Source organism: Rhinichthys klamathensis, unplaced genomic scaffold (genome assembly GCF_029890125.1).
Source record: "Rhinichthys klamathensis goyatoka isolate OS25496 unplaced genomic scaffold, OSU_Roscu_1.1 h1tg000181l_1, whole genome shotgun sequence".
NCBI lineage: Eukaryota > Metazoa > Chordata > Actinopteri > Cypriniformes > Leuciscidae > Rhinichthys > Rhinichthys klamathensis.
In genome coordinates this window covers 690,665-716,287 of record NW_026606709.1, presented here as the reverse complement: position 1 = coordinate 716,287, position 25,623 = coordinate 690,665, and the positions used below count along the sequence as shown (strand labels likewise).

The following is a 25,623-nucleotide window of genomic DNA, read 5'->3' as shown; positions in this document are numbered from 1 at the left end:
GTCCTGGCCGCAACTATTTTTGGCCAGGGACACGACGTTGCCGTCGGACCAATGTTTGCTGGGTAGCCTCTATAGGCCTACACAGTAGGCTAGTTCTGTTGTGTTTGTTTCATGTTTGTTCTGAGAACAGACATGACTTTGTTTTCCTCACTGGAATTCCTACAACGTTCTAAAACAACATTCGGAGGCAGTTTATAGCTACATTAAGGCAATTCTAAGATGACGTGTACTGAAGTCTGTCAACCATCATTAGAGCGCCACCCTTAGGCTAAATAACGCAAGGACGTTGGAATTCTACCAAAAGTGTGTGTCTGGTGTGTTCAACGATTAGAATATATAGCGTGAGTGATATAACAAAATATAATTATAGATAAAACAAAAGGTGTATCATAAACTAGCGCTAAGGCCCAGAATATGCCCTACCTACATTTACGGCCAGGAGCCACTACTGAAACAGATGATATAGGCCAAGTTGCCAACTCGTGACATTCAGACATAAAAGCTCAAATAAATGTAAATTCTCCATCAAATTTGTCCAATATGAATTAGGAATACATTATATATTTATAGATGCATTAAAACCTTTCAGCAATTAGCCAGGTCCCTTTTCACATCCAATATCCAACCATTTCTACAAGCAGGGCTGTAAATACAGTAATCTAGCGACCCCTTGTGGACGGTTACTATTAAAACCTTTCACCTTTCATGCACTGAACAAAATTACTCCGGTATCAAGGCAGAAGGTTATATAACACAGAAAATAAATAATTTACAACTATCAAATAATGCCTTTTTTATTGAATGATAAACAATACAGTCTCAGGACTTAAATCTGGGCATTAGTTTGAGGCAAACACATTAGTTTGGTACGGTATTGTAACTGACTGAATAATCCCAAAAAACACAGATAAATTGTGGTATTGAGTTTTGTTAATAATGAGTTAATACCGCAATCATGTCTCCTTGAATGAGAATGGGTACAACTGCTATGTGAACTGTTCTTGCAAAAGTATTACGTATAGTATAAATTATCAGAATGTTTTTAGACCATTTTACATGATATATGATAGACATTTTTAATTAAAAAAAATGTAAAACTAAATTAGAGATATAAGTGCACTTTGTAAAAAGTTACTTGGTCAGTAAGGTCACCGTTTTTTTTTTTTTTACTTTTATAAAAATAAAAAAAGGGTTTAAAACTCATGAACTACGGGGAAGAAACATCTGCCATTACTTCGGTGGAAATGCACCAAAATTAACATTCACAAGATGTAGAACATCATACAAAAATGTATAAAATCACTTCAAAGCAGAGGGCCAAATGACACTGGAATGTTACAGTATAGATTGCAATGGTGAGACACGATTCTTCAGATGAAGCCAGGCTAAACTTAACCCTATGTAAAGTCAAGTGGCCTACAGGTTTAGTGTGGTCAGAGACTAACCCCCCGGAGGCAGCATACATACTTCACTAGTGACTTTATCTACAGTAACGGTGTATTATCAGCACAGCATAACTAACAAAACTTTAAGGGCACTACTGTGGTGTAGCAGGCCTGTTTTTCTTGACCTGCCAGTCCTTTTCTCTCAGACTCAGTTCTGCCTCTGTGAATGCTGCAGGTCCCCAGTTTGTGATTTTCTGAGGGTGCTTAGGACCTGAAAAAAAACATACAATAAGATAAATAAGATATGAAAATGAATTAATTCAGCAGACACTAATCTAAATTTAGTCACAAATTAGATTAATATGAGCATAAACGGTCAACTGCATTTTCATGGCACTAGATGATCAGTAAATAATAATAATAAACTGTTAATATTATTTTAAAAAATAAACGGTTATTATTGTTGTTTATTATTATTAATACAGACATTAAAGGCACACTGTGGAACTTTTCAACCTTTATAATATATTACCAAAACCCATTGAGATGGTACATCGACTTACAATAGGTTGAATGACACGTCTGCCGAAGCCTGAAGGTGTCTGTATCGCTTTTACTAGCACTATGTAACTTCGGGTTTCGGGTAGGAACCCGAGCACAAAAAGAACTACAAAATTCGACTGCTTTACGGCATACGTCACTTCCCCCACCACCCCAACTTCCTCAAATTCTAACGTGAGAGCTCAACTCGCGTTTGATTGCCGGCGTCTGTATGTTGTCGTCATGGCTGAATCAACAGCTACTCGGAAGAAAGCGAAGAAAGCAAAGATTTTGTCAGAGGAGACCAAAAAAAGAAAAAGGGAGAGTTTAAAATAAACATCGGCATAAAAGTGTATATATAATGTAATATTTACTGCGAATTCGTGTAACAAAACTGATATAAGTCACAACATACTGCCGTATACAAATGTAAATGTTTTTTTTTCCTTTCAGCTCATATATGTTTGTATTTGTGTAAAAGGAAAAACAAACTGAAGACTACAAATAACGGAAATATGTAGTGAGTTATATCAGTTTTGTTACACGATTTCCCGACTACTCGATTTCATCTCCAACCCATTGCAAAGAGATCCTGAAGACGTTAATTGTTTGCATCAGGCGTGTTTGATTAGGGTTGGAGATGAACTGTGCAGGACAGACGATCGGCAGGAGCAGGATTGGGCAACCCTTGTCAATGCGACTTACCTGATCAGACATTGTTTTCTGCGTATGCTACTTTTATTCAATTTGTTTTCTTTATAGGATTTATATTATTAATCTTATATTTATATAATTATTTTGGTCAGTAGTGAATCGATTAACTTTCTCCAACATACAAATCAAATGCCGTCTGCACACACAAAGACACGGGAGGTTGACCGGTTGACTGTTTGTTGACTTTTGCGACAATGCTGCGGCGCTTGTGGCCTCTAGGGGCACTAGACGTGAAAATTACAGGTCGAGCGCACCCTAGTGGCCAAAAATTCCACAGTGTGCCTTTAATTACATCGATAATAATAGCCAATTTTCCATCGCAGTATATTACATAATCGGTGTGAAGGGGTTAATATAGACGCATTGTTCTATTTTATTATCTTTTGTTGTCAAAAATGTGTGCAGTCTCGATGTGAATAAGGCATAAAAATGATAGTCGTATGTGAAAAGATCAGGGGCCTGATGTACAAAGACTTGTGTTGAATTCATACTAAAACATTGCGTACGGACAAAGCTGTAAATGTGCGTACGCACAAAAAAAAAGCAGATGTATGAATCTCTGCGTACGAAGGATCCCACGCATATTCTCTTTGTACATCCAAATTAACGTAAAATTGAGCACAACGCCCCACCCAGTCTCCTACCCCAATTAAATTAATTTAAATATGGTAATTAGTCCAATTTGGCAAAAGAAACCTGCAAGAACATGGCTAAAGCAGGCAAGAAACGAAATTTCACTGAAAATGTCTTTTATGTGAATATATAGTAAAGTGTACGGTAATTTATTCCTGTGATCAAAGCTGAATTGTCAGCATAATTTCTCCAGTCTTCAGTGTCTAATATGATGATTTGATGATCAATAAACATTTATGATTATTATCAGTGTTGAAAACAGTTGTGCTTCTGCTTCATATTTTCGTGGAAACCATGATATAGTATTTTCAGGATTCTTTAATGAATAAAAACTTAAATCAAACAGATGTCGAAATCTTATAATCTTTTGTAACATTATAAATCCATTTACTGTCACTTTTACTTGTCACTTCAATGTGTCCTTGCTGAATAAAAATATGACTTTCTTTTTTTATCTTTACTGACCGAATTAATGAAGTTTATTTTTTATTCCTAGTTAAGCCAACGCTGCCATTGCTAGACGGGTTGTATCAATTTGGACATGCTTTATATATGTTCTTACTTAATTGCATAATGTAATATTTTAATAAAACTCGTGTGACAATAATATGTCAAATAATTTATCAATTACAAATTATAAGCAATATCTGACAGCTGGTGGTGCGATAGAACAATTCGTATAGTGTAATGTTTGCCACTTCACTTTATTGCCTCTATGAGTCGCCAACGGGCAAAAATCACGACAAATATACGTACGCCAGACATGAAGTTTACTTGGAGGAACGCACATTCTTACGTTAATTTCACTGTTAGTACATCTGGCCGTGAACGTGAAAGCTGGCGTACGCTGTGTTTTTGTGCGTACGCAGTGTTGATACATGAGGCCCCAGGTGCTGGTAAATAAATGTTAAATAAAAGTGCTTAAATTAAAAAAATAGGTCACCTGGCTGAATGAGCCGTATGAGTCCCTCATGGTGGGTCACCTTGTCTTTCCAGCTCTTTGTATTATTAGCAGCATCTGCTAGTTTCTTCATCACCTCCTGCTCAGACAAAAACATGCAAACCTATCATGAGAAGTAGCAAAATAAAAGAGTGGTTACATTGCACCAATTCAGCCACTAGATGGCAATCTACACACAAACATTTTTGAGAGCAAGAACGATCGCAACTTGAGTATAATTAGCCTGCAGCTATATTATTCTAGTGTCCTACCTCATATTGCTCCAGAGCCCCCAGTCTGTCCGCCTCGAGCTGCTGCAGCTGCTGCATGGCAGACTCCAAAGCGCTTTCCTTTGCCAGCCGTTCTCGTTCCAGCTCCTGCTTCTCTGCTTGTGTCTGAGAAATGGTCTGCTGTTGATACAGGTGTATCTGCTCCAGCTCTGCACGCTTGGATACCTCCTCCTCCAGCAGACTGCAGCAGGCAGAGATACACGTGATCACATTTAAAAAACATTTCATTTTCAAATGCCATTGTATTATATTTACAAGCTTTTTAGATCTTTATTAGACAACCAGTAGAGAGGCAAACAGAAAAGTGGTGGGGGGAAGTGGTAAATCCTTGTCGCAAGCTCTTGCGTTACTGCTATGCCACCCAAAAAGTATTTATAAACTATTTGTCATAGTGTGTTAGTGAAATAACACTGCTCAAATACATTCTTATACTGGTACTGGCAGTGTTAGGGGTAACACATTACCAGTTACGTAATCAGAATACTTTTTGAAGTAAACAGTACATTTTTAAAATACTTTTAAATTAACAAACAATCTGAGTTACTTTTTCAAAAAAAGAATTTAAGTTACTGTGTCTTCCCATTTATTGACTGACACCTCTCCTGTCCCCATTGTTGTGAGAAATCGGGAGTAAGTGCAGAGTCGTTGTTACTGTAGTTCTAGAATAAATGTGAGCATGCATTTACTCATCTGACTTGCACAAAAACAGATTCAGTATTCCTTAAAATTAATCAAAATAGTGAAATGCAAACTCAGAATACCTACAATAATTAAATGTTAAATGACACAAATATAAAAATCTGCTTTTAATGCTGATCTTCGATGATCCAATTCAACAATAAGCAAAAAAGACTTTAAATAATAATGTTAAATTTTTTTGTTTTTATTGCTGAAGTAAGAGTGTTGTTGTGCTATGTCCCTATTTGCACATTTGTACTACACCCTAAAAGTATGAACTCTTTTTGTGATGAAACTTTTGAGTGTGTAGCAAAAGGGTAGACACGCTTTTGGACATACTATCATGTCATTAAATTGTGTCTTTTAGAAGGCGTTCTGTCGCATAGTTACACACATCCTGTCACATAACTGGCCTGTCAATCATCTGGTCACAGTTAAATTCCTCCACATTTAATTTAATTTAATTTTCTACTGTATTGGAGAGAAAAGAAGTAGCATATTGATCTGCCAGTTGTGGAGAACTCTCCTCATGTGTTTGCTTTACAATGCATTTAAAATTTTGGCCAAATGGATCTTTATAAAAGTCCAGTCCACATTGATGTTGCAGATGAATATAACACAGCTAACGTTAAATAACAACCCTGCAAAGTACTGACATACGGTTACAAATGTGAACTAAAGTAAATTTAAGATACATTTTTACTGTATATAAACTCATGATGTGACCTAAAATAGACTGTATAAGGGCCTGTTCACATATCGCGTCTTTTGCGCGCTCAAGTTCGTTATTTCAAATGTAGGCGCACGGTATGCGCGCTCATAATGGAAGCATCGAGACTCCAAACATATAAAAACATCTCAACTTTTCAGAATGCCGCAAGCGCACCGTAGGTCACGTGACAAGAACCAACCGGAGCGCAACCGCCCTAGTGCTTTGGAAAAAGGAGAACGCGGCGCGCCTAGCGTTTTCAGGCGCTATATGTGAACCGAGCCTAAAGCAAGCATTGAATTGTATATATTTTAAACAGAATGGCCTTTGCGAGGCAAGATGTGTGGCCATATAAATTAGGGGAATTCACACACGGTTAATAGTGCAGATTGTGTCAGTTTGTGTGTGTTTGGGTAAGTGATGAGCTTGCGATGGGTCAGCACAAACACAGGAAGAGAGATGGCTTTCGTGGGGTGAGACAGGGAACAGGAACTGCAGACTTGAACAGACATCATGTGTTTGTGACGCTACTGCAACTTCCCACCTTACAAGGAAATGGACGGCTCTTTGTAGGTTGCCCCATTCCAGGTGCCACATGACCTTCATGCCTCAACTGTGTGTCTATGGTATAATAATATGTTTCTTTGGAACTATGAGCAGATCAATCTACAGCTTATTCTCACATAAGCTACAGTGAGGAACTGAATAAATAGGCTTGGAAGAGACAGACTCTCTTTACTTAAGTACAGTAACAAAGTAGTCTGTTCATATGTGAAAATCTTAGTCTCCTATCAACTATTTTTGAGTAGGCGAATTAATTGTATGTTATTTTGTATGTAATTCTTCAACTATATTGCTGAAATAGGGCACCAAAATGGTCAGAAACGGCCCTGACTTTATACATATTTACCTGGCCTGTAGTTTTCTGACAGTTTCCTCATCCTGTCTGGCCTGTCTTTCGTCCTCTAGTGCTTCTTCTAAGCGGTGGTACATGCTCTCCAGCTCACGTACGCGCTGCAGATACTGCTCTAACTCACTGGACTTTTGAGCCACCTGTTCCTCCATTTGCTGCCGCACCTAAAACACACAAAATAATTGTAAAAATCCCTTATTCTGCAGAACACATAAGACGATATTTCAAATAATGTTTTAATTTTCGAAACAACACCGGACCCCATTGACTTTCATTGGACAAAAACATTTTTCAAAATATCTTTTGTGTTCCACTTCCACAGAAGAAAGTAAAGTCATTCAGGTTTGGAAACACATGATGATGACCAAATGATGACAAACTTAATTTTTAGATGACCTCTCCCTTTAAAAAATGCCATAAAATCTAATCAAGTCAAGTCAAGTCATCTTCATTTATATAGCGCTTTTAACTATGGATTGTTTCAAAGCAGCTTTACAGAGATAAACATATAATTTAAGGTAACAGAGATTGTTTTGGTTTTATAGCGGTTCTTGAATAATGTTATTTCCAGCTAAAGTTAATTTTGATTGATTCACCTCCGTCGAAATGATCAGACTTTAAACGCGAACCTGTGATTAACGCTGACGGCGTTCACGTGCACATTCAGAATTGATTCTATAGTTATGTGCTTTTGAAAATATGTGCGCAGATTTGTAATTCCATACAACCCATGCCTAAACAAACTACTTGTCTTTCCATATTTCCTGGTTCTGGTAAGAACTCGAGCTGCTGCGTTTTGAACTAGCTGTAGTTTATTTATTAAGCATGCAGGGCAACCACCCAGTAGAGCATTACAATAGTCTAGCCTTGAGGTCATGAACGCATGAACTAATTGTTCCGCATTTCCCAATGAGAGCATATGTCGTATTTTAGATATATTTTTAAGATGGAAAAATGCAGTTTTACAGATACTAGACACGTGGCTTTCAAAAGAAAGGTTGGTATCAAAGAGCACACCCAGGTTCCTAACCGACGACGAAGACTTAACAGAGCAACCATTAAGTGTTAGACAGTATTCTAGGTTATTACGTGTGGAAGTTTTTTGTCCAATAATTAGAATCTCTGTCTTTTCAGAATTTAGTAGTAGGAAATTACTAGTCATCCAATTTTTTATATCAGCTATGCATTCCGTTAATTTTGTGAATTGGTAAGTTTCGTTGGGTTTTGAAGAAATATACAGCTGAGTATCATCGGCATAACAGTGAAAGCTAACTCCATGTTTCCTAATGATATCTCCTAATGGTAGCATGTACAGAGTGAACAGCAACGGTCCTAGTACTGAGCCTTGTGGTACGCCATACTGAACTTGTGATCGATAAGACATCTCTTCATTTATTGCTACAAACTGATAACGGTCAGTTAAGTATGATTTAAACCATGCTAGTGCAATTCCACTAATGCAAATAATGTATCAGTTCAGAGAGAATGAGACTGATTATCATTTTGTGCTTCCACATTTCCAGTTATAATAGTAGAAAGCAGAACATATGCTGCAGCGTACTTCCTGTAATAATCAAATAAGGCCCCGTGGAGCTGAAGTAATGACTGCTATTGGTCAGATTAACATCTCTAGGTGCATGATATCAAAACCATAGAAGAGTGGGTGCTATGTCAATAGAAAGCTAGCCAAACGGTCACCAATCAGATATACAGAGAAAACAAGTACCATTTTTTCTTTCTCCATTTCCACCCGGTAGAGATCCTGCAGCTCGTTCTGGGTCTGCAGACGTCTGTGTTCCTCTTCTGTTGCATTGGCTGCAGCCTCCTCCAGTTTCTGTGCAACACAAACACTTCATTTGTAAATAAAACAGATACACGTGTTGAACTGGATTTTAAGAGTTGGCTATTAAAAGGAGGAAACAAGCAACTTCTCTTCATTGGATCATAATACCACTACCCAGAATGCAAGTGGTCAGAGATGGGCAGTACCATCTGGATTAGGGCCAGTGAATGTGTACCATATGCAAACTTTAGCACAGCAGGATCTAACCAACCCAAACACAAATAAACCACAGAACCACTAAAACTGACACATCCACACCCATAACTCTTGAGCACAATGTAGTAAAAGCCAGAATATATATATTTTTTTATTTCTAGTTAAATATAAACAGCAACAATATCCTCCATTTACACAGCTGACCACAGTCTCGCCCCCCAATCTCTGTCTATATGGTGGTTGTGCTCAGATGGCAGGTCCGTGTGAGATCCCAGGTGGCCGTGCTGAGTGACAGGGGAGGTATTGTTCCAGTATGAACTCCTCAGGGTTTGGAACGGCCCTCTCTAGCTCTCTCCCCAGGCCCCTATTGTCCTGCCATGTATTAGAGGACAGGGGGAGAGGCACTGACACATCAATGCTGGACTGTTCTCCATTCAGACAACAGTTCAGACACAACTGGACCAGACAATGAGAACTTGTCATCACTGTAAATTAAATTATTGTTTCCAGTTAACACTGCATTTACTGTGCCACTGGTTTTCTATCAGAGAATATTGTATTGCGTGTAATATACTGTAATCAGCTGTTATGGTGATGATACACAGGGCAACTTTTTGAGCAATGTTGCTGGGCAATGTTGCCGTCAACGGGCAACCAGATGAGACGCAGGGCCCACGACCGACCTAAATTATCCAGATAGAAATGTATTGCCCATTTTCAATGGGAAAGTGCCCAGGCAGCAATCGCTCGGCAAGATTGCCCAGCAACATTGCTCAAAAAGTTGCCCTGTGTATCATCACCTTTAGTTTTTTCTTCTGCTGAACACAAAAGAAAGTATTTTGAAGAATGTCGGTAATAACAGTTGATGGACCCAATTAACTTCCATAGTTTTTTTTCCCCATACTATGGAAGTCAATCGGGTCTATCAACTGTTAGGTAACCCATATTCTTCAACATATCTTCTTTTGTGTTCAGCAGAAAAAGAAAAAAAATTATACTGGTTTGGAACAACTTGAGGGTGAGTAAATGATGACAGAATTTCATTTTTCTACATTAAATGCTTAAACGGAAAGCATGCAGGCAAATTAATAAATACATAAAACACTGTTTAAATTTTAATTTGTCTGTGTTCATGGACTAAGTAAACCAATAATTAATATAGAATAATTTCTATTTAAACAGTTCTATTTACAAAACACATTTAAACAGTTTAAACACTTAAAGTTTTTTAATACTTATATGTTTTTTAAATGTTTATATATATATATATATATAAAAATGATGAAAAAAAAACTTGTCAAGTAAATGTTTGAATGTTTTTAAATAGTTTATAGTGGTTCTTGTGTATAGCTAGTCAAAGAATCAAGTCTACATTATTGATTTATATTTGTATGCCAAAAGATTAATTTAGTATTGCTTAAAGTATATAAACGCAGACAAACGAAAGACACATTACTTTACTGCACATTACTCAATATTTAAATGCTCACCATTAAAATCTCAGTCTTGGTTGATTAGTCGAAGTGCTAAATCTGTTCATGGTCATGCTTATCTTACAGATTTAAATCCACTTGCTGATGACAAAACTCACTGGGGATAAGTCTGGCTAAACCCTGATTTAGCAATATTAAATCACTCAACCAGAAAAGATAATTAGGATAACGAGAAATGAGATGAAAGAAGGTTAAGAGGGGTTAAATGAGAAAATACTATTTCTCCTAACCTAAATCCTAACCCCCAACTCTCACACATACATACTAAACTCACTTCTTTGCTCAATCCACATCTCTCTATAGGGTGTGAAACCACACACTCAAGCTAATCTGATTTCAGCTTTCAGTACAGTCTGCTTAGGATGAAACAAGTTCTGCTGCAAGTTTCTGTAGAGGGCCTGAATAGGGAAGGTGGTACTTGAAATTAAAGAAAAGGGTTTCAGTGACATCAAAATTCATGAATAGCAGAGAGAGAGATTACAAAGAACCACCGTGGGTTCCTGGGGAAACATTGTTTCATGAATGGTCAGTGGCAAAAGACAAAGTTCCTGTTTCACTCATAGTTCACTCATTTCACTTGTAGTTTTGTTCACAATACATACAACACTTTATCTTTTCATTTTAAATGCAAAATGTTTTTGCCATTCCATGCATGACTAAATACAGGTTTTTCTACAAGTCCCATAGTTGTAGTAAAATTTTCCAGAGATGGTGACATTTTGCAAGGATTGTTATATAAAAACATAAATGAAATTTCAAATGCAGAAGGAACAAAACATGCAATTTCCAGTAAAAGGTCTGAGAGACATTTGTTTGTGAGTTGCTAGAAACTCAGAGAGACTGGAAGCTCAGCAACTGTTGATGTAGAACATTACAGACCTTCCTCATGGCCTCCAGCTCTCTCTGTTTGTTCTCATTGGCCGTCTGCAGCTCTCTCATCCTCAGCTCCAGTTCTTCCTGCTCAGCCTGTTGTTTCTGTCGTAACTCTCGCCGTTTCTGCCGTGCCTCGTGGTGTGGAGCCGGACGTCCGACCTTCAGGAGTGTGATACAAGTCTGAATAGCTGAGTGGGCATAAATCACAGAAATGATTCAATGTTTCAATATTAACAAGATAACTCTCACAAAAATGTAATATACTAACCTGACAATGGTGAATAACAATAAAGGATTATGAAACAATATAAACAGTATGCGCTCCAGTACAGACCTACTCTTTCTTTATAAGAGTATTTACCACATTTTAGAATAATAGTAAAGTATTCAAAACAAATGTTTTTTGAGCACCAAATCAGCCTATAAGTTAATTTCATCCTAACACAACTATAATTATATTGAAGTATGTTGCATTAATTGTTTTATAAAATCCATTTATAAAATTATATAATAATACTATTTAATTTCATCTTAAATACATTCCATCATATACAGTTAAAGAGTAGGGAAAAGCTGCGTTATAGCTTCAGCTGAGAGGTTTCTCTGAATAACGCAGATATGTGTATGTACAGCTGGCCTATGAGAGGTTTGTAATCTGGGTCTAAAAGGTGTTTATTGTGAGAACTGGTGAGAATGGCACACTTGGCATTGCTCGAGAAATAGACAAGTACGACGAGAGTGACGAGAAGCTGTAAGGAAAGGGTGTGCGGAAAGACCTTATATGGAGATGGTCTGGTTGTGTTTTATGTAAACTACCGACTACCCTCGGGCACACAGTCACTGCTGCTCATTTAGAATACTCCAAATTCAATAACATCAGAACGATGTTAAGAATAGATTAATGTGTGTACGCACGTGTTGTGAATGTTCTCCTGTGTGCACAAATACGAAATAATCCACGCAATTATTAGTGAATGAAACCCAATGTGACCAAACCTTTGATTGGATATTTCATATCTCACCTTGAATCCACTCTTGTTTTTTCTTCTTATCGGAGGCGCTGATTTCAAAACTTTTGTCAGAGCACTTAACGTAGAAAAGGCACTTTTTGCCCTCCTTATCGGGTAAGGACTGCAGAGGAATGCATGAGGTCATCACAAGAAGAGGAAAAGGAAATGCGTCCATGAGAATGATGTCACCATAACAATTGCAAACAGATTTCACTCACAGTAAAACCCAAGCTGAGATCATGTTTACAATAAATCATTGCAGAAAAACATTCTTGCCTCAACACAACAGTTTCCATCTAGTAGTATGTCTCCTTTCTTCTCTGTAAGATCTTCACTGGCATAGTATGAAATTGCACTGGGCTTCAACAGGAACCACCGCTCGGTCCAGTTCTTCCTTTTGTGGCCCTTTTTCATCATGTAACCCTGTAACAGGTCAAAGGAACAGCACAGGTCACATTGCAGTTCAGTTGACAGTTCCCTGCTGGTGGAGCCAACAACTGGAAACAACAGTGAGTCCTGCTCCTCAAATTATCTATGAGTCACTCTGTATCACTGCTGCAAGTGCTAAATAGACCAAAAAGTCTGGATACCCATGCTGACTCACATGCTCTTTTCTTTTTTTTCTAAGGCGTCTTTAACACTGAATGCACATTTCAAGCCATGTAAGTATTGCGTCCTGTTTAAGAATCAGTTTCCTATGACTTAGTTAATCTGTATCTTTTCCCGACTGTGTCTGCACAGCTGGCCTTGGCACCAATCTTTCTCTCATTCACAGTCAAAGCAGAAAACAACACTGATGCAAGTGTGCTTTGTTCACACTGTCCTCAGATCTACAAAACATACAGACATCAAAACACAGGCAACTGATTTAATGGCTGATAGCCAGACGCCAATATACTAAAGGCCATTATTAACAGTCAGGCTACACTTAACATTCCAGGTATGACTTACATTCTTAACCATGAGGAAATTGAATTGTAACAGGTTTGGCAACAGCCACCACAGTGAAACACTGATTATATCAAACCAGATTTTCCATGTTCATTCAAAAATGACTTCATGAGCCGAACTGTACATTTTTGCATAGCAAATTAACATTCTTACTGTTAATGGTTTACCTTCTGAGCAAGATTTTGACTATACTTAATAAAAAAAATATGCTTAAATAATGGATATACACTATCATTTAAAATGATGCATTAAATTGATTAAAAGTGACAGTAAAGACAAGATTTTAAAAAACAAAAACGAATAAATATATCATGGTTTCCACAAAAATATTAAGCAGCGCAACTGTTTTCAACAACAATAACAATTAGAAATGTTTATTGAACACTAAATCAGCATATTAGAATGATTTCCGAAGGATTGTGTGACACTGAAGACTATGTAATGGCTGCTGCAATTTCAGCTTTGCCCATCACAGGAATAAATTACCTTTTAAAATAGAAAACAGTTGTTTTAAATTATTTTTTAAAACAACTGTCAATATTACTGTTTTTAATGTGTACATCAAACAGATCCTTCAAAGGGTATGAGCACAACTGTCTATATAATAATTATATATAATAATTAAATGATTTTGGGTCCAAAATTAACACCTGCCAAATGCCAAATAAGACGAAAATTGACTGGTAACTTCATTAGGAAAGATGGCATTATATATCAAATTAAAATATCTAATACATCGAATGATGACAGGATGCAAGACAAACTAAAGAAACTTGTCTCCTAACAACTTTTACCTCAGTGAAAATTGTATTTAAAATGTTTTTCTGCATAACTCCATGTTATGGAGAAAAGCATTTGTGACAGGTGCCAGATCCCTGAAGGTTGAACCCTGGCCCAGCTCATATACATCTCAGCTCATAACATTTTTGTCAAAAATATGAAAGGAAAAATCAGCCAAATAATACCATTTTCATAGTTTGATAGCCAATTAGAAATATTTATGGCCAGCAGATTTTCTCAATTCTAAGGCCAACGGAAATTATGGCAAAAGGTACATTTTGGACCCTGTATGTATGTGTATACTGTATAGAGTTTACATTATACTGGAGCCATACTCCTTCTTACCTGTTTGAGCACATCCAGAATAAGTTCCTGGAACACTTCATTAATGCCCATGGAGAGGGTCTGGCGGTCCATGCCCTTACTGAAGTGACCCATACCCACCAACTCGATCATCTCCCACACGATCAGACACTGGTGCTTGCTGCTCAGCTGGAGCTTGTACTCTTCAAATTTTTCTTCGATCCAGCTGCCACCCATGGTATCCGTTAGCTTACGAAGGAAGTACTCTATCTGAGAACAAACACATAATTATATCAATACTTTTTTTAATACTTCGATGAAATGTGTAGAAATGGAAAGGTATTTTTGTGGGCCTAAAACAAATGCACGTTTTTTAGTAAGATGATAGTTTTTTGTGTGCAACATAGCTATCCTGCTGCACTCATTATGGATTTGAGTTCTTAAGTTTTCTTTGGCACATTCAGTAATTGTATTTGTATGACTAAGAAAAGTATAATGATACTGATATATGTATGTAATGATATAAATGTAATGAAAAATGAATTATATAGTTCCCTCTCTATTAAAATATCACAGATATCACACTGACGTAAAATAACAGCAAGCTGGCAACTTCCTTCTTACAGACTGATCACAATCATAACAAGAATGGGAGAACTTAACAGAAGTTTATAAAACAGAAGTAAAATAAACTGTATACTGTATTTTTTTTTTTTTTTACATTAAAATATCATGGGTGATTAAAAATACACTATTAATCATGAAATGAGGTTGGGAAAAAGGCTGTTCTCTTTCCAGGGTTCCCAAAAAAACATACGGGAATATTGGGGAATTATGATTTGAATGCCTGGAAAATGGATAAAATATTTGAATTGTTAAAATTGTTGAATACAAATTGTTGTTAAGCTCTAGAATATTTTGTCAGAACGCAACTGCTCTTTGTGTGAAATTAAATAATTTTTCTCCAGTGATCGACTCAAAAAGTCATGAAAATAATTCGTCAAAAGGTGTGGAAACCCTGTTTTTAGACAATTGTATGTCCATTTTCAGTATGCAGATCTCTGCACATTTACTAAATAGAAATCTCATGGACATTTAGTAGCACCTTTTTCATATTGCATGCAAGTTTACATCATTTTGCAAATGATTTTACCAAGCTGTCTGGTTCTTTCTTGTAACATTTTGTTTCAGAATTTAGCAAAAATATAGATATCATTCTTCTCACCTCCTCAGCGACCATGACCAACGGATATTTATCCTCAGACAGGAAGTTGAAAATGCACCAGATCTTAAATGCATCATCATCTGAGATAAGAAGGTGGTTTCTGTTTAGGTTTTTTCTGGCACACAGTGTCCAACACATCCTGTTAAAATCTATTCGGTCAAAGTTGTCCTGGACCTGGAGGGGGAAAAAAGTCCTCATGAGACCAGAAATAATGGGCAGAATAAAGTGTTAGATAGGTTCGACTCTAAGCAGATTTGATGTACAGATCAGAATGAACAAAATGTCCTGAATCTGGTTTACAAGTGCAAAGAAGGCCTGAAACCTATTCAAAGCACACACAACACTGCAAATAAGACATGTTTTCCCCTCAGTCCTTAACTAGAGTTCCCATGGATACTTTTAGAGAATTCTGGGCACAGTTTTCAACCAGTGCCCATCTGAATAGTCCATCTGAAACATTCTGTTGGGAAAACTGCAAAACATTTTAGCAAAGCAAGCTTTGGGGCCGTTAACACGACAGCGTTTTCAACTAAAAACGAAAAACCATTGTATGCGTTTTGGCCATTCATTTACATGACGACAGCATTTTGGGGGCCTGAAAAAGCAAACTTTTGAAAATGTGTTACAAAGTGCAAGTTTCTGAAACCTTCTGAAACCAAAAAGGTATGATGTCAGAATTAAGGGTTCTGACATCATACCTGCACTACCCTATAACACCATTGTTATAGGGTAGTGCAGGTATGATGTCAGAACCCTTCATTCTAATTCGCTGCTGGTTCCTTCATATCTAAATAAAAACAAATGCTCTCAATAACAAATGCGGAACAGTTAGTTCATGTGTTAATGACCTCAAGGCTAAACGTTTAAAAAAAAAAACTCCAGTTGCACCAAAACGCAGCAGCTAGTTCTTACTAGAACTAGGAAGTATGACCACACTAGCCAAGTTGTGTCAGCACGGCATTGACTCCCTATAACACATCTCATACATTTTGAAATCGAGCTAATTACTTACAAAGCACTAAATGGTTTAGCTCAGTACTTGAGCAAGCTCTTAACGCATTATAGTCCTTCATGTCTATTGCGATCTAATTCTGGCAAGTTGATACCCAGAATATCAAAATCAACTGCAGGCGGTAGATCCTTTTTTCAATTTAGCACCCAAACTCTGGAATAGTCTTCCTAGCCTTGTTCAGGAAGCAGACACACTCTGTCAGTGTAAATCTAAACTAAAAACACATCTCTTTACTATGGCATACACATAACACATGATCAATTTTATTATTCAAATCAGTTAAATTATTGTTAGGCTGCATAAATTAGGTCAACCGGAATAGGGAACACTTCCTATAACACCCGATGTACTTCGTAAGAAGAATATAGCATCTACGCTAATATTAGTCTGTATGTCTCATCCTTATCCCATGGTTACCGTAGTCAGTCGGATCCGGTCGAAATCCAGATCAGATGGTGGACCTGCACCTAGACACAACCAAAACGCACCCCAGAATGTCAGCAAAGACCGGGTCTACAGGAAAATCCTGTGAAGGCCTCGTCGAAATGACAGCCATCGGCACAGATCCTCAGCAGAGACCACGAGAACCAGACGGGTCCTCACACAGACCCTATATGGCCAGCTTCGGCTCCATTCTGGCCTGATTAATCCGATCCTCAAGCAAAAGGAACTGGATGAATATTTGAATGCTATCGATCCCGATCTGAATTCTGACTTGTTGTGATGAATCACAATCACACCGTGTTTGTTTGTTGGCCTCAGGAGAACTGGCCCCCTGACTGAGCCTGGTTTCTCCCAAGGTTTTTTTCTTCATTCTGTCACCTGATGGAGTTTGGGTTCCATCATGGCCCTGGCTTGCTTAGTCGGGGACACTTAATATTCAACAATACTATTGATCTGACTGTACTAACGCTGTTGTATGAGAACTGATCTGAGCTGGAGAATGACATAATTTTTGCAGAACTGCTTTATAGATGAAATGAACTAATTTATTAATTTATGATCTTTACAACGGAACTGAACTAACGCTGAACTGACTTCAACTGAACAACAGATGAAATTAATAATGTTCCTGTTATCACGGTTAAGCTGCTTTGAAACAATCTGTAGCCTATTGTATAAAGTGCTATATCATTAAAGGTATGGAATGCCAAAGCTGACTTAATTAAAAATAAATAAATACATAAATAAATATACGAATAAATGTAAAAAAGCAAAAATACTTAAATAAATACATAAATAAATATACAAAGAAATGTAAAAAAGTACAAATAAATGAGTATTTTTACTTTTATTTCCTTATTTATGTATAATTGTATTTTTTCACACATTTATTTATTTTTTTATTTATACATTTATTCATTTATTTATTTCCACTTTTATTTATTTCCACATTCATTTATGTATGTTTTTATGTCTACATTTATTTATTTTCACATTTCTTTATTTATACATTTATTTATTTCCACATTTATTTATTTCCACATTTATTTATTTCCACATTTCTTTGTCCGTATGCTAATGAGGGGGGCGTGTTTTACCTCAGACATCAGCAATCGAGCTCAGAGTGGCAGTGCTGAAGCTTTGAGGCCACAGTTACACCTTGTGGTGCGTGTGACCAAACGAAACGCAAGAGGTGTGCGGACAATATCACATTTTAAGTCATGTATATCACCCTAACTGTATGTAGGGTAGGCTATATAGGGTTAACACACATAGCACACATGAACAGAAACTGCACTTCAACGGGTCTGATAGCAGGCACTTGGACATGGAAGCGCATGAAAGGATCCACTATTAATAACAATGTAAACGCGGTGGATAGGGCTGATAAGAGCTTGCGTTTACTGTCGATGATGAGACTCGCACACCAGTGCAGAACGCGGAGAGAAACCAGCGCACATTTCACTGACTCCTACGCAAGCATATTGATCAGTGAGTTTGAAACGCGACTCAATACACGGTTTACATTCGCGTTTCATAATTTCGTATGCATAGCAGGTGACAATTCAAATGCTTAAAACACAACCCATATTTCATAGATGCTGCTCTTAGATACTGATTAATCACAAGTCATCAATTTGGAATTATACTTAAATCAAACAAAAGGGGCTCATGTCGTACGAATTTGTACGAGTGGCTAATTCGTAACAATTCATACGACCTGACTCGTACGAATTTGTAGGATTTTTGCTAAATCGTACATATTTTACGAATTCCAAATTCGTATGAATTCATACGAATGACCAACCCCAGACCCCGCCCCTAAACCTACCCATCACGTGGGTTTAGACAAATCGTACGAATCCGTGCGAGTGAGTTCGTATGAATTCATACGAATTAGCCACCTTTTAATCATTCGTATTGGTCGTGAGATAGCGTTGCCTCACCCCATGCAGTGGAGGACAGAAGCATCATCATGCCCATTCAAACAGCACCTGTCGTGCCCATGGTCGTGGTGATATTTCCCCCTATAAATTGATGTTATATCTACCCAAACCTTATTAAATAGGTAGGCTATACATCATCATATATGTCAAGTTCTTAATATTAATCGATAAACTAATCAGTTATAATTATAATAAGGCACTATGGCTGTTATCAGTAAAATAAAATTAACAAAAGTTATTAGTCATTAAAAGTCAAAATCTTATTACAGAGGAGAATGCATTTACACTGCAAATACAATTGCATAAAAGTCGTTATGAGATTAATGTTAAAAATAAATGAATATAGAAATATGAAATGATGGAATCAATTAAATGGTATGTTTAAATATGAAACTAAAACAGCCAGTAGGTGGCGGTAAGTCACTGTCTAAACGAGTGAGTCATATCATTAATTCAGACCGATTCATTCAAATAGCCTACTGATTCATTCCGTTCGGGGGGGGGGGGGGAATTATAATAAAATTATCTCATACATGGGCTTTTTTTTTTACAGCATTTATTTCATTTCAGCTCAGACACACATCGCCCCGCCATAATTTTGCTCCTTGAGCTGTACAGTTTAACTGTAACAGGTGGTGTTTTCCCCCGAACTGAATGAATCAGTATTTGAATGAATCGGTCTGAATTAATGATATGACTCACTCGTTTAGACAGTGACTTACCGCCACCTACTGGCTGTTTTAGTTTCATATTTAAACATACCATTTAATTGATTCCATCATTTCATATTTCTATATTCATTTATTTTTAACATTAATCTCATAACGACTTTTATGCAATTGTATTTGCAGTGTAAAAGCATTCTCCTCTGTATTAAGATTTTGACTTTTAATGACTTTTGTTAATTTTATTTTACTGATAACAGCCATAGTGCCTTATTATAATTATAACTGAGTAGTTTATCGATTAATATTAAGAACTTGACATATATGATGATGTATAGCCTACCTATTTAATAAGGTTTGGGTAGATATAACATCAATTTATAGGGGGCAATATCAGCACGACCATGGGCACGGCAGGTGCTGTTTGAATGGGCATGATGATGCTTCTGTCCTCCACTGCATGGGGTGATGCGTGGCTCACTAGCTGCGTTTACATGAGCCCCTTTTGTTTGATTTAAGAACAATTCCAAATTGATGACTTGTGATTAATCAGTATCTAAGAGCAGCATCTATGAAATATGGGTTGTGTTTTAAGCATTTGAATTGTCACCTGTTATGCATACGAATTACGAAATTATGAAACGCGAATGTAAACCGTGTATTGAGTCGCGTTTCAAACTCATTGATCAATATGCTTGCGTAGGAGTCAGTGAAATGTGCACTGGTTTCTCTCCGCGTTCTGCACTGGTGTGCGAGTCTCATCATCGACAGTAAACGCAAGCTCTTATCAGCCCTATCCACCGCGTTTACATTGTTATTAATAGTGGATACTTTCATGCGCTTCCATGTCCAAGTGTCTGCTATCAGAGCCGTTGAAGTGCAGTTTTTTGTTCATGTGTGCTATGTGTGTTAACCCTATATAGCCTACCCTACATACAGTTAGGGTGATATACATGACTTAAAATGTGATATTGTCCGCACACCTCTTGCGTTTCGTTTGGTCACACGCACCACAAGGTGTAACTGTGGCCTCAAAGCTTCAGCACTGCCACTCTGAGCTCGATTGCTGATGTCTGAGGTAAAACACGCCCCCCTCATTAGCATACGGACAAAGAAATGTGGAAATAAATAAATGTGGAAATAAATAAATGTATAAATAAATAAATGTAAAAATAAATAAATGTAGACATAAAAACATATATACATAAATGAATGCGGAAATAAATAAAAGTGGAAATAAATAAATGAATAAATAAAAATAAAAAAAAATGTGTGAAAAAATACAATTATACATAAATAAGGAAATAAAAGTATAAATACTCATTTATTTGTACTTTTTTACATTTCTTTGTATATTTATTTATGTATTTATTTATGTATTTTTGCTTTTTTACATTTATTCGTATATTTATTTATGTATTTATTTATTTTTAATTAAGTCAGCTTTGGCATTCCATATAAAGGTGACTTAACTTGACTTGACTTGACGTTTTGTTCTACAACGCACACTGCACACACTCACACCCCAAGCTGTCAGTTACTTAGCCTACTTATTAAAAACTTCGAAGGAACCAGCGGCGAATTAGACGTCCAGGTTCTGATGTCATACCTGCACCACTCTATTGTCTCTGTGACATGTAAACTACAAAAACGTCAAGTGTCAAAAGTAATGTCCTAAAAAAACTGACAAACCTAATTAAACAAAAGTAGTTATGCCTTTAAATGATAGGACAAAATTCAAATTATAAAGTACTGAACACAAGTCTGTCACAATGTGTATTGAACACAAGTCTGACTAAAGCTAATGAAAGCTAGTCTACTCTGGAACATATTACAGTCATTATTCAATATAAACCTACAACATATTAATAAAACCTATATATACATTATTGACAAAGAATAAGAAAAGATAAAATACAAATAATTGAAAAGAAATAACCTGGGGTGCGTTTCACAAAACCATGGTTAGCCAACTTTGGTTGCAGGTTCCGTTGAACTCTATTGGTAACTACGTAACTGGAGACCATAGTTGGCTTTGGGAAACCCCAGATCAGTAGCACAATAACAACTCAACAAATATCTACAAAATTTTAACAGCAGTTGTTCGCAAATGTTTTATGTCTGTTTTTTAAATATTTTGGGTAAATTGAATATCTTTTTAGCTTCAAAGGAAGAAAATGCATTCAGCAGAATGGATTAAAAAAAAGAGAGACCAGAAAACTCCCATTAAACACTGTGTCACTGTAATCCACTGTAAACTCAAGCGCCGTCTCAGTTGGAGTGGTGTAAGTCTGTTTGTTTTGAAATGGCAGCTCCTCTTTACTAATATATGTGCCAGATTTGATCCCTCGCTTACACGCACACCTCCCATCGCGCCCCTGCTTTCTCCGGGAGCCTCACAATAGGGGCCTTGTGGAGACCTGAGAGGCCAGTGGAGCCTCTGTTCTTCTCCAGATGAAGCTGTTCATTTGTATTCAGTGGAGCTTGGGCTCCATCACATTCATAAATAGACTTTATCACGCCTGTGAATAACTGCTTTATGGTTTCTCTGACTGTATGAAGTGTTTGGGATGAGCAAGACAGCTACAGCTGAAGACTAGTCAATGCAATCAGTTCTTTGAGTGAATATTTCTAACTATAGAAGATTTGCATGTATATTTGACCTGTTATAATGGTACAAACTGAATATTGTTCACAAAACAGTGTCAACTAACTTCAACAACTATGGTCAACAACTTTAATATAACAAAGAAGTAAGGAATAAAAACCAATTGCACGTACATTATCTCACTTTACACAGCTACTGGAATGGACATAAAGTATTAATTTTACTTCAAAGTATTTTATTATGTGAGGTGTATTGCCATGGGACAATGGTCAATTATACACTTTAGTGGATCTCCAAGGCTGGATTTCATTATAACAGTAATAATAATAATAATAATAATAAACATTATATTGTAAAACATGATAAGGATTTAAAATGGCTCTGGTCTATTTTAATATTAACAGTTGTTCTGCTTAATATTTTTTGTGAATAAGAAAGTTCAAAAGCATTTATTTGTAACAATCTTGACTGTCACTTTTTCAAATCAATTTAAATTATTATTGCTGAAAAAAGTATTACTTTTTATTAATTAATATGACTAAATCCCAAACTTTTGAAAGGTAGCAGATGTTTCCTGTCATTTGGACAAGTTTTTGAGCATCATTTAACCATCATCTCAAGTAAAACATAGCTGAGAAACAAACACATTTTGAACTCTAAACATATTGTGGCCACAGCATGTTATACCAGAGTACAACCACACTATGTATTAGAAGAAGTGGGTCACACAGCACTAGTCAACCCATTTTGATATAGCGTCAATCTATTTTGGTCTTGTGTTGGTTTGCGCTCTTTTGTTCCTCATTTGACATCATAGCATTTACAGACAATGCATTTCTGGAATCAAAAGAGCTGAAAGGCTATGAAAGATGTGGAGCACAATTTACCCAAAAAATCACACAATCATACATAGTCTTGCAATGAGAATTAAGATGGGTGACTAAGCTGTTTGTGTCACGGTTTCAGTGTGTTTAGTCCAGTTTTGTGATCTTGTTTCCCCCTGTCTTTGTGATTTTGGTTTAGTCCTGTTAGTGTTTCCTGATCTGTTTAATTAGTAATTCCCTTCACATGTGTTCTGTTAATTATCCCATTAGTCCCTGTTCATTTAAGCCCTGTGTTTTCCCTCAGTGTTGGTTGGTCGTCGTCAATCTATGGTTGTGTGTGTTTTGAAGTCCTGGAGAGTTTCCTTTGTGTCTGTCTGTTCCTGTAAGTTGACTTTGTAAATAAATCAACTATACTTCAGTTCCCGTGTCCTCGTCTTCGGCATCCTACACTAAACCTGACAGTTTGTGTACTGACAGAAGGGCAGGCCATGACTGTGTGTGTAGTATGTGAATGTATGAGTGTAAAACTAAGTGAAGCACTGTGTAACTTGTTTTCTCCCACTGACCACAAGTTAAATTACTTGGCTGAGAATCAAAATGGAATGCAGGGAAAGGGGAAAGGCGGGTCTCTTTGCAGCAGGGTGGAGTGAGTGTTTGGTCAGTCATACAACTGTACAATTAGAGGCAGAAGTGTGACCAGAGAAAGCTGACAATACGTGGCTAGTGATGTAAATGCCCCAAAGTTTGTTAAACATGAGACCTCAGATAAACATAAATAGGCAAAGGGTATAATTTGCCTTTCCACTGTAGGAATTTTAGGCATTAAAATTCAGTGTGGCTTATATGATACCTATTTCAACAACAAATCTTGCCTAAACAGCAGAATTAAACTGCTTTGTGGTGCATTGAGAAATCTCTTCCCTCCCTCTGTTTCCTTTTGCATAAGAAAATGAGAAATCACAAAGAAAGTAATTCTTCCATGTTACTTTCAACATCATTTCTCTTGCAAAATGAAACACAAATTCTCATGCTTTGGATGCCTTTTATTACTTTATCTAACACTTACTTTAAAGAGATCTAAATGCAGTTGTTTTAGTCAAGTGTTCCATGAAGATGACAAATTTTCACATAAGAAAATGAACAAAAGAATTACAGCATTTATGATAAAGTGCATGGCTCAGCATGAAAAATCGCATGCTGTTTGTAATAAGAATGACTCACAAAAGCATTATTTGTCAGTACAGTCAACATATATTTTATGTTGGAATTCCCTGTGCTCTGAGATTAGGAATGCAGAATCCCTTAAAACTTACTTTTTTGGGGTGGCTTTTATGTGATTCATGTGATTATATTGGCTTTGTATTTTTATTGCTTGTTTAGTTATGTGTATCTTTTTAATTTCATTATTTTTATATAAAGTGCTTTGAGATGCTACTTTTTAAAGGCACTGTATCAAATAAAGTTTATTATTATTATTATTATTTATCTAGAGAAAAACTAAGATCTAAAATGTCTTAGTCCAAAATGTGGGAAATCCAGGCATTTTTGTCGTAAGATCAATTCTCACTTCTTGGACAATGATCAAGATCACTTCTTGGACAATGAAAGAAGTGCTCACCTTGTCCAGAATGAATCTGTTCAGGTAGGGCATGTATCCCTGATTGGAAACAGGACCTTCATCATCATCTCTAAAGTGTTCCTCTAGAGCTACAGGATCATGAGGGATCTTCATCACTGTGCAGAGGTTATGGGAAAGCACCTGCAAGGCAACACTGAGATTAATACCAAAACGTATCCAATAAGAATAATGGAAATTCGTATTCAATAATAGTTGTCTAAATCAGTGCTCAAACACTTATGAAGTAGGCCTAGTGTTTTTTAGCCGAATTTTTTAGACGTCATTGTGTATTTTTGTGAGAACCTTTTCATGTGTTGGACAAAATGTTGATATAATTACCTTAATTAATTTGCATAACTCTTCCATTTCATCTGAATGTTTTTAAATATTGGATACAGTTTTAGAGGTCTGTAACAAAGTCAACGTTTTGGGAGCGATTAGAAAATAACTAAAAGTCTTGGTCAGGCTGCATTTGTATATTATCTATTACCTCATCTATAACGCACAACAATAAAGTCAGACCTCAGAAACAGCACTCTCTGTCCAAGAGTAGGCTACTTTATAACGTTGTGAAGTTTTGAAACAAACTAGAGTTTGAAATTCTAAAGACAACGTCACATGAAACATTGTTACATTTACAGTCAGTGCGTCTATAATTCACGCGTCCTTAAACACTAAGAATTTCCCGCACTGAGCTATTGAAACAACTGTTACACTCCAGTACCCAAACTTAAAAGAACAATACAGTTAATGCAAAGGCAAAAACAAACCTTTAACTGTGACTTAGACACTTTCCCACTTTTATCCACATCCAGGGCTGTGAATGCATGCCATATCGCCTTGAGAAGTTCGTCCCTTAGTCCCATTTTCAGAGGTAGTGTTTCCCGACTACTGTCTGGCGTCGCTCTTGATGTGAACTGTTTTCTCATGAGGTTTTACAATAGAGCGGTCACATGACCTTAGAACTAGAACTACACAACTCGTAGTTAGAGCACCACTCAGCGATGAGCGCGTGCTGCTGAAAGACTTGCCAGGAATTTATGACATCAATAGTCAGTAGGCAGGGTGAT

General features: G+C 36.8%; 1 protein-coding gene across 1 annotated transcript; it reads right to left on the bottom strand.

Annotated features, from left to right (window-relative positions):
- Nucleotides 1–780: 780 nt before the first annotated feature.
- On the bottom strand, nt 781–25,490 carry swap70b (switching B cell complex subunit SWAP70b). The gene is made up of 12 exons (XM_056261181.1): nt 25,324–25,490; nt 24,554–24,694; nt 15,437–15,610; nt 14,254–14,481; nt 12,454–12,600; nt 12,190–12,298; nt 11,174–11,355; nt 8,529–8,636; nt 6,800–6,966; nt 4,485–4,683; nt 4,216–4,312; nt 781–1,656 (listed from the first exon to the last, which is right to left on the bottom strand). Exons 1-12 carry the CDS (start codon nt 25,480–25,482, stop codon nt 1,538–1,540), a joined length of 1,830 nt encoding a protein of 609 aa, XP_056117156.1. The 5' UTR covers nt 25,483–25,490; the 3' UTR covers nt 781–1,537.
- Nucleotides 25,491–25,623: the final 133 nt, after the last annotated feature.

Coding starts and splice junctions, on each gene's coding strand:
- swap70b (XM_056261181.1), bottom strand. CDS start 25,482: ATGAGAAAACAGTTCACATCAAGAGCGACGCCAGACAGTAGTCGGGAA. Junction 6,967..8,528: donor AAATGGAGAAAGAAAAAATG/GTACTTGTTTTC, acceptor TGTGTGTTTTAG/GTGCGGCAGCAAATGGAGGA. Junction 4,313..4,484: donor GGGCTCTGGAGCAATATGAG/GTAGGACACTAG, acceptor TTGTCTGAGCAG/GAGGTGATGAAGAAACTAGC.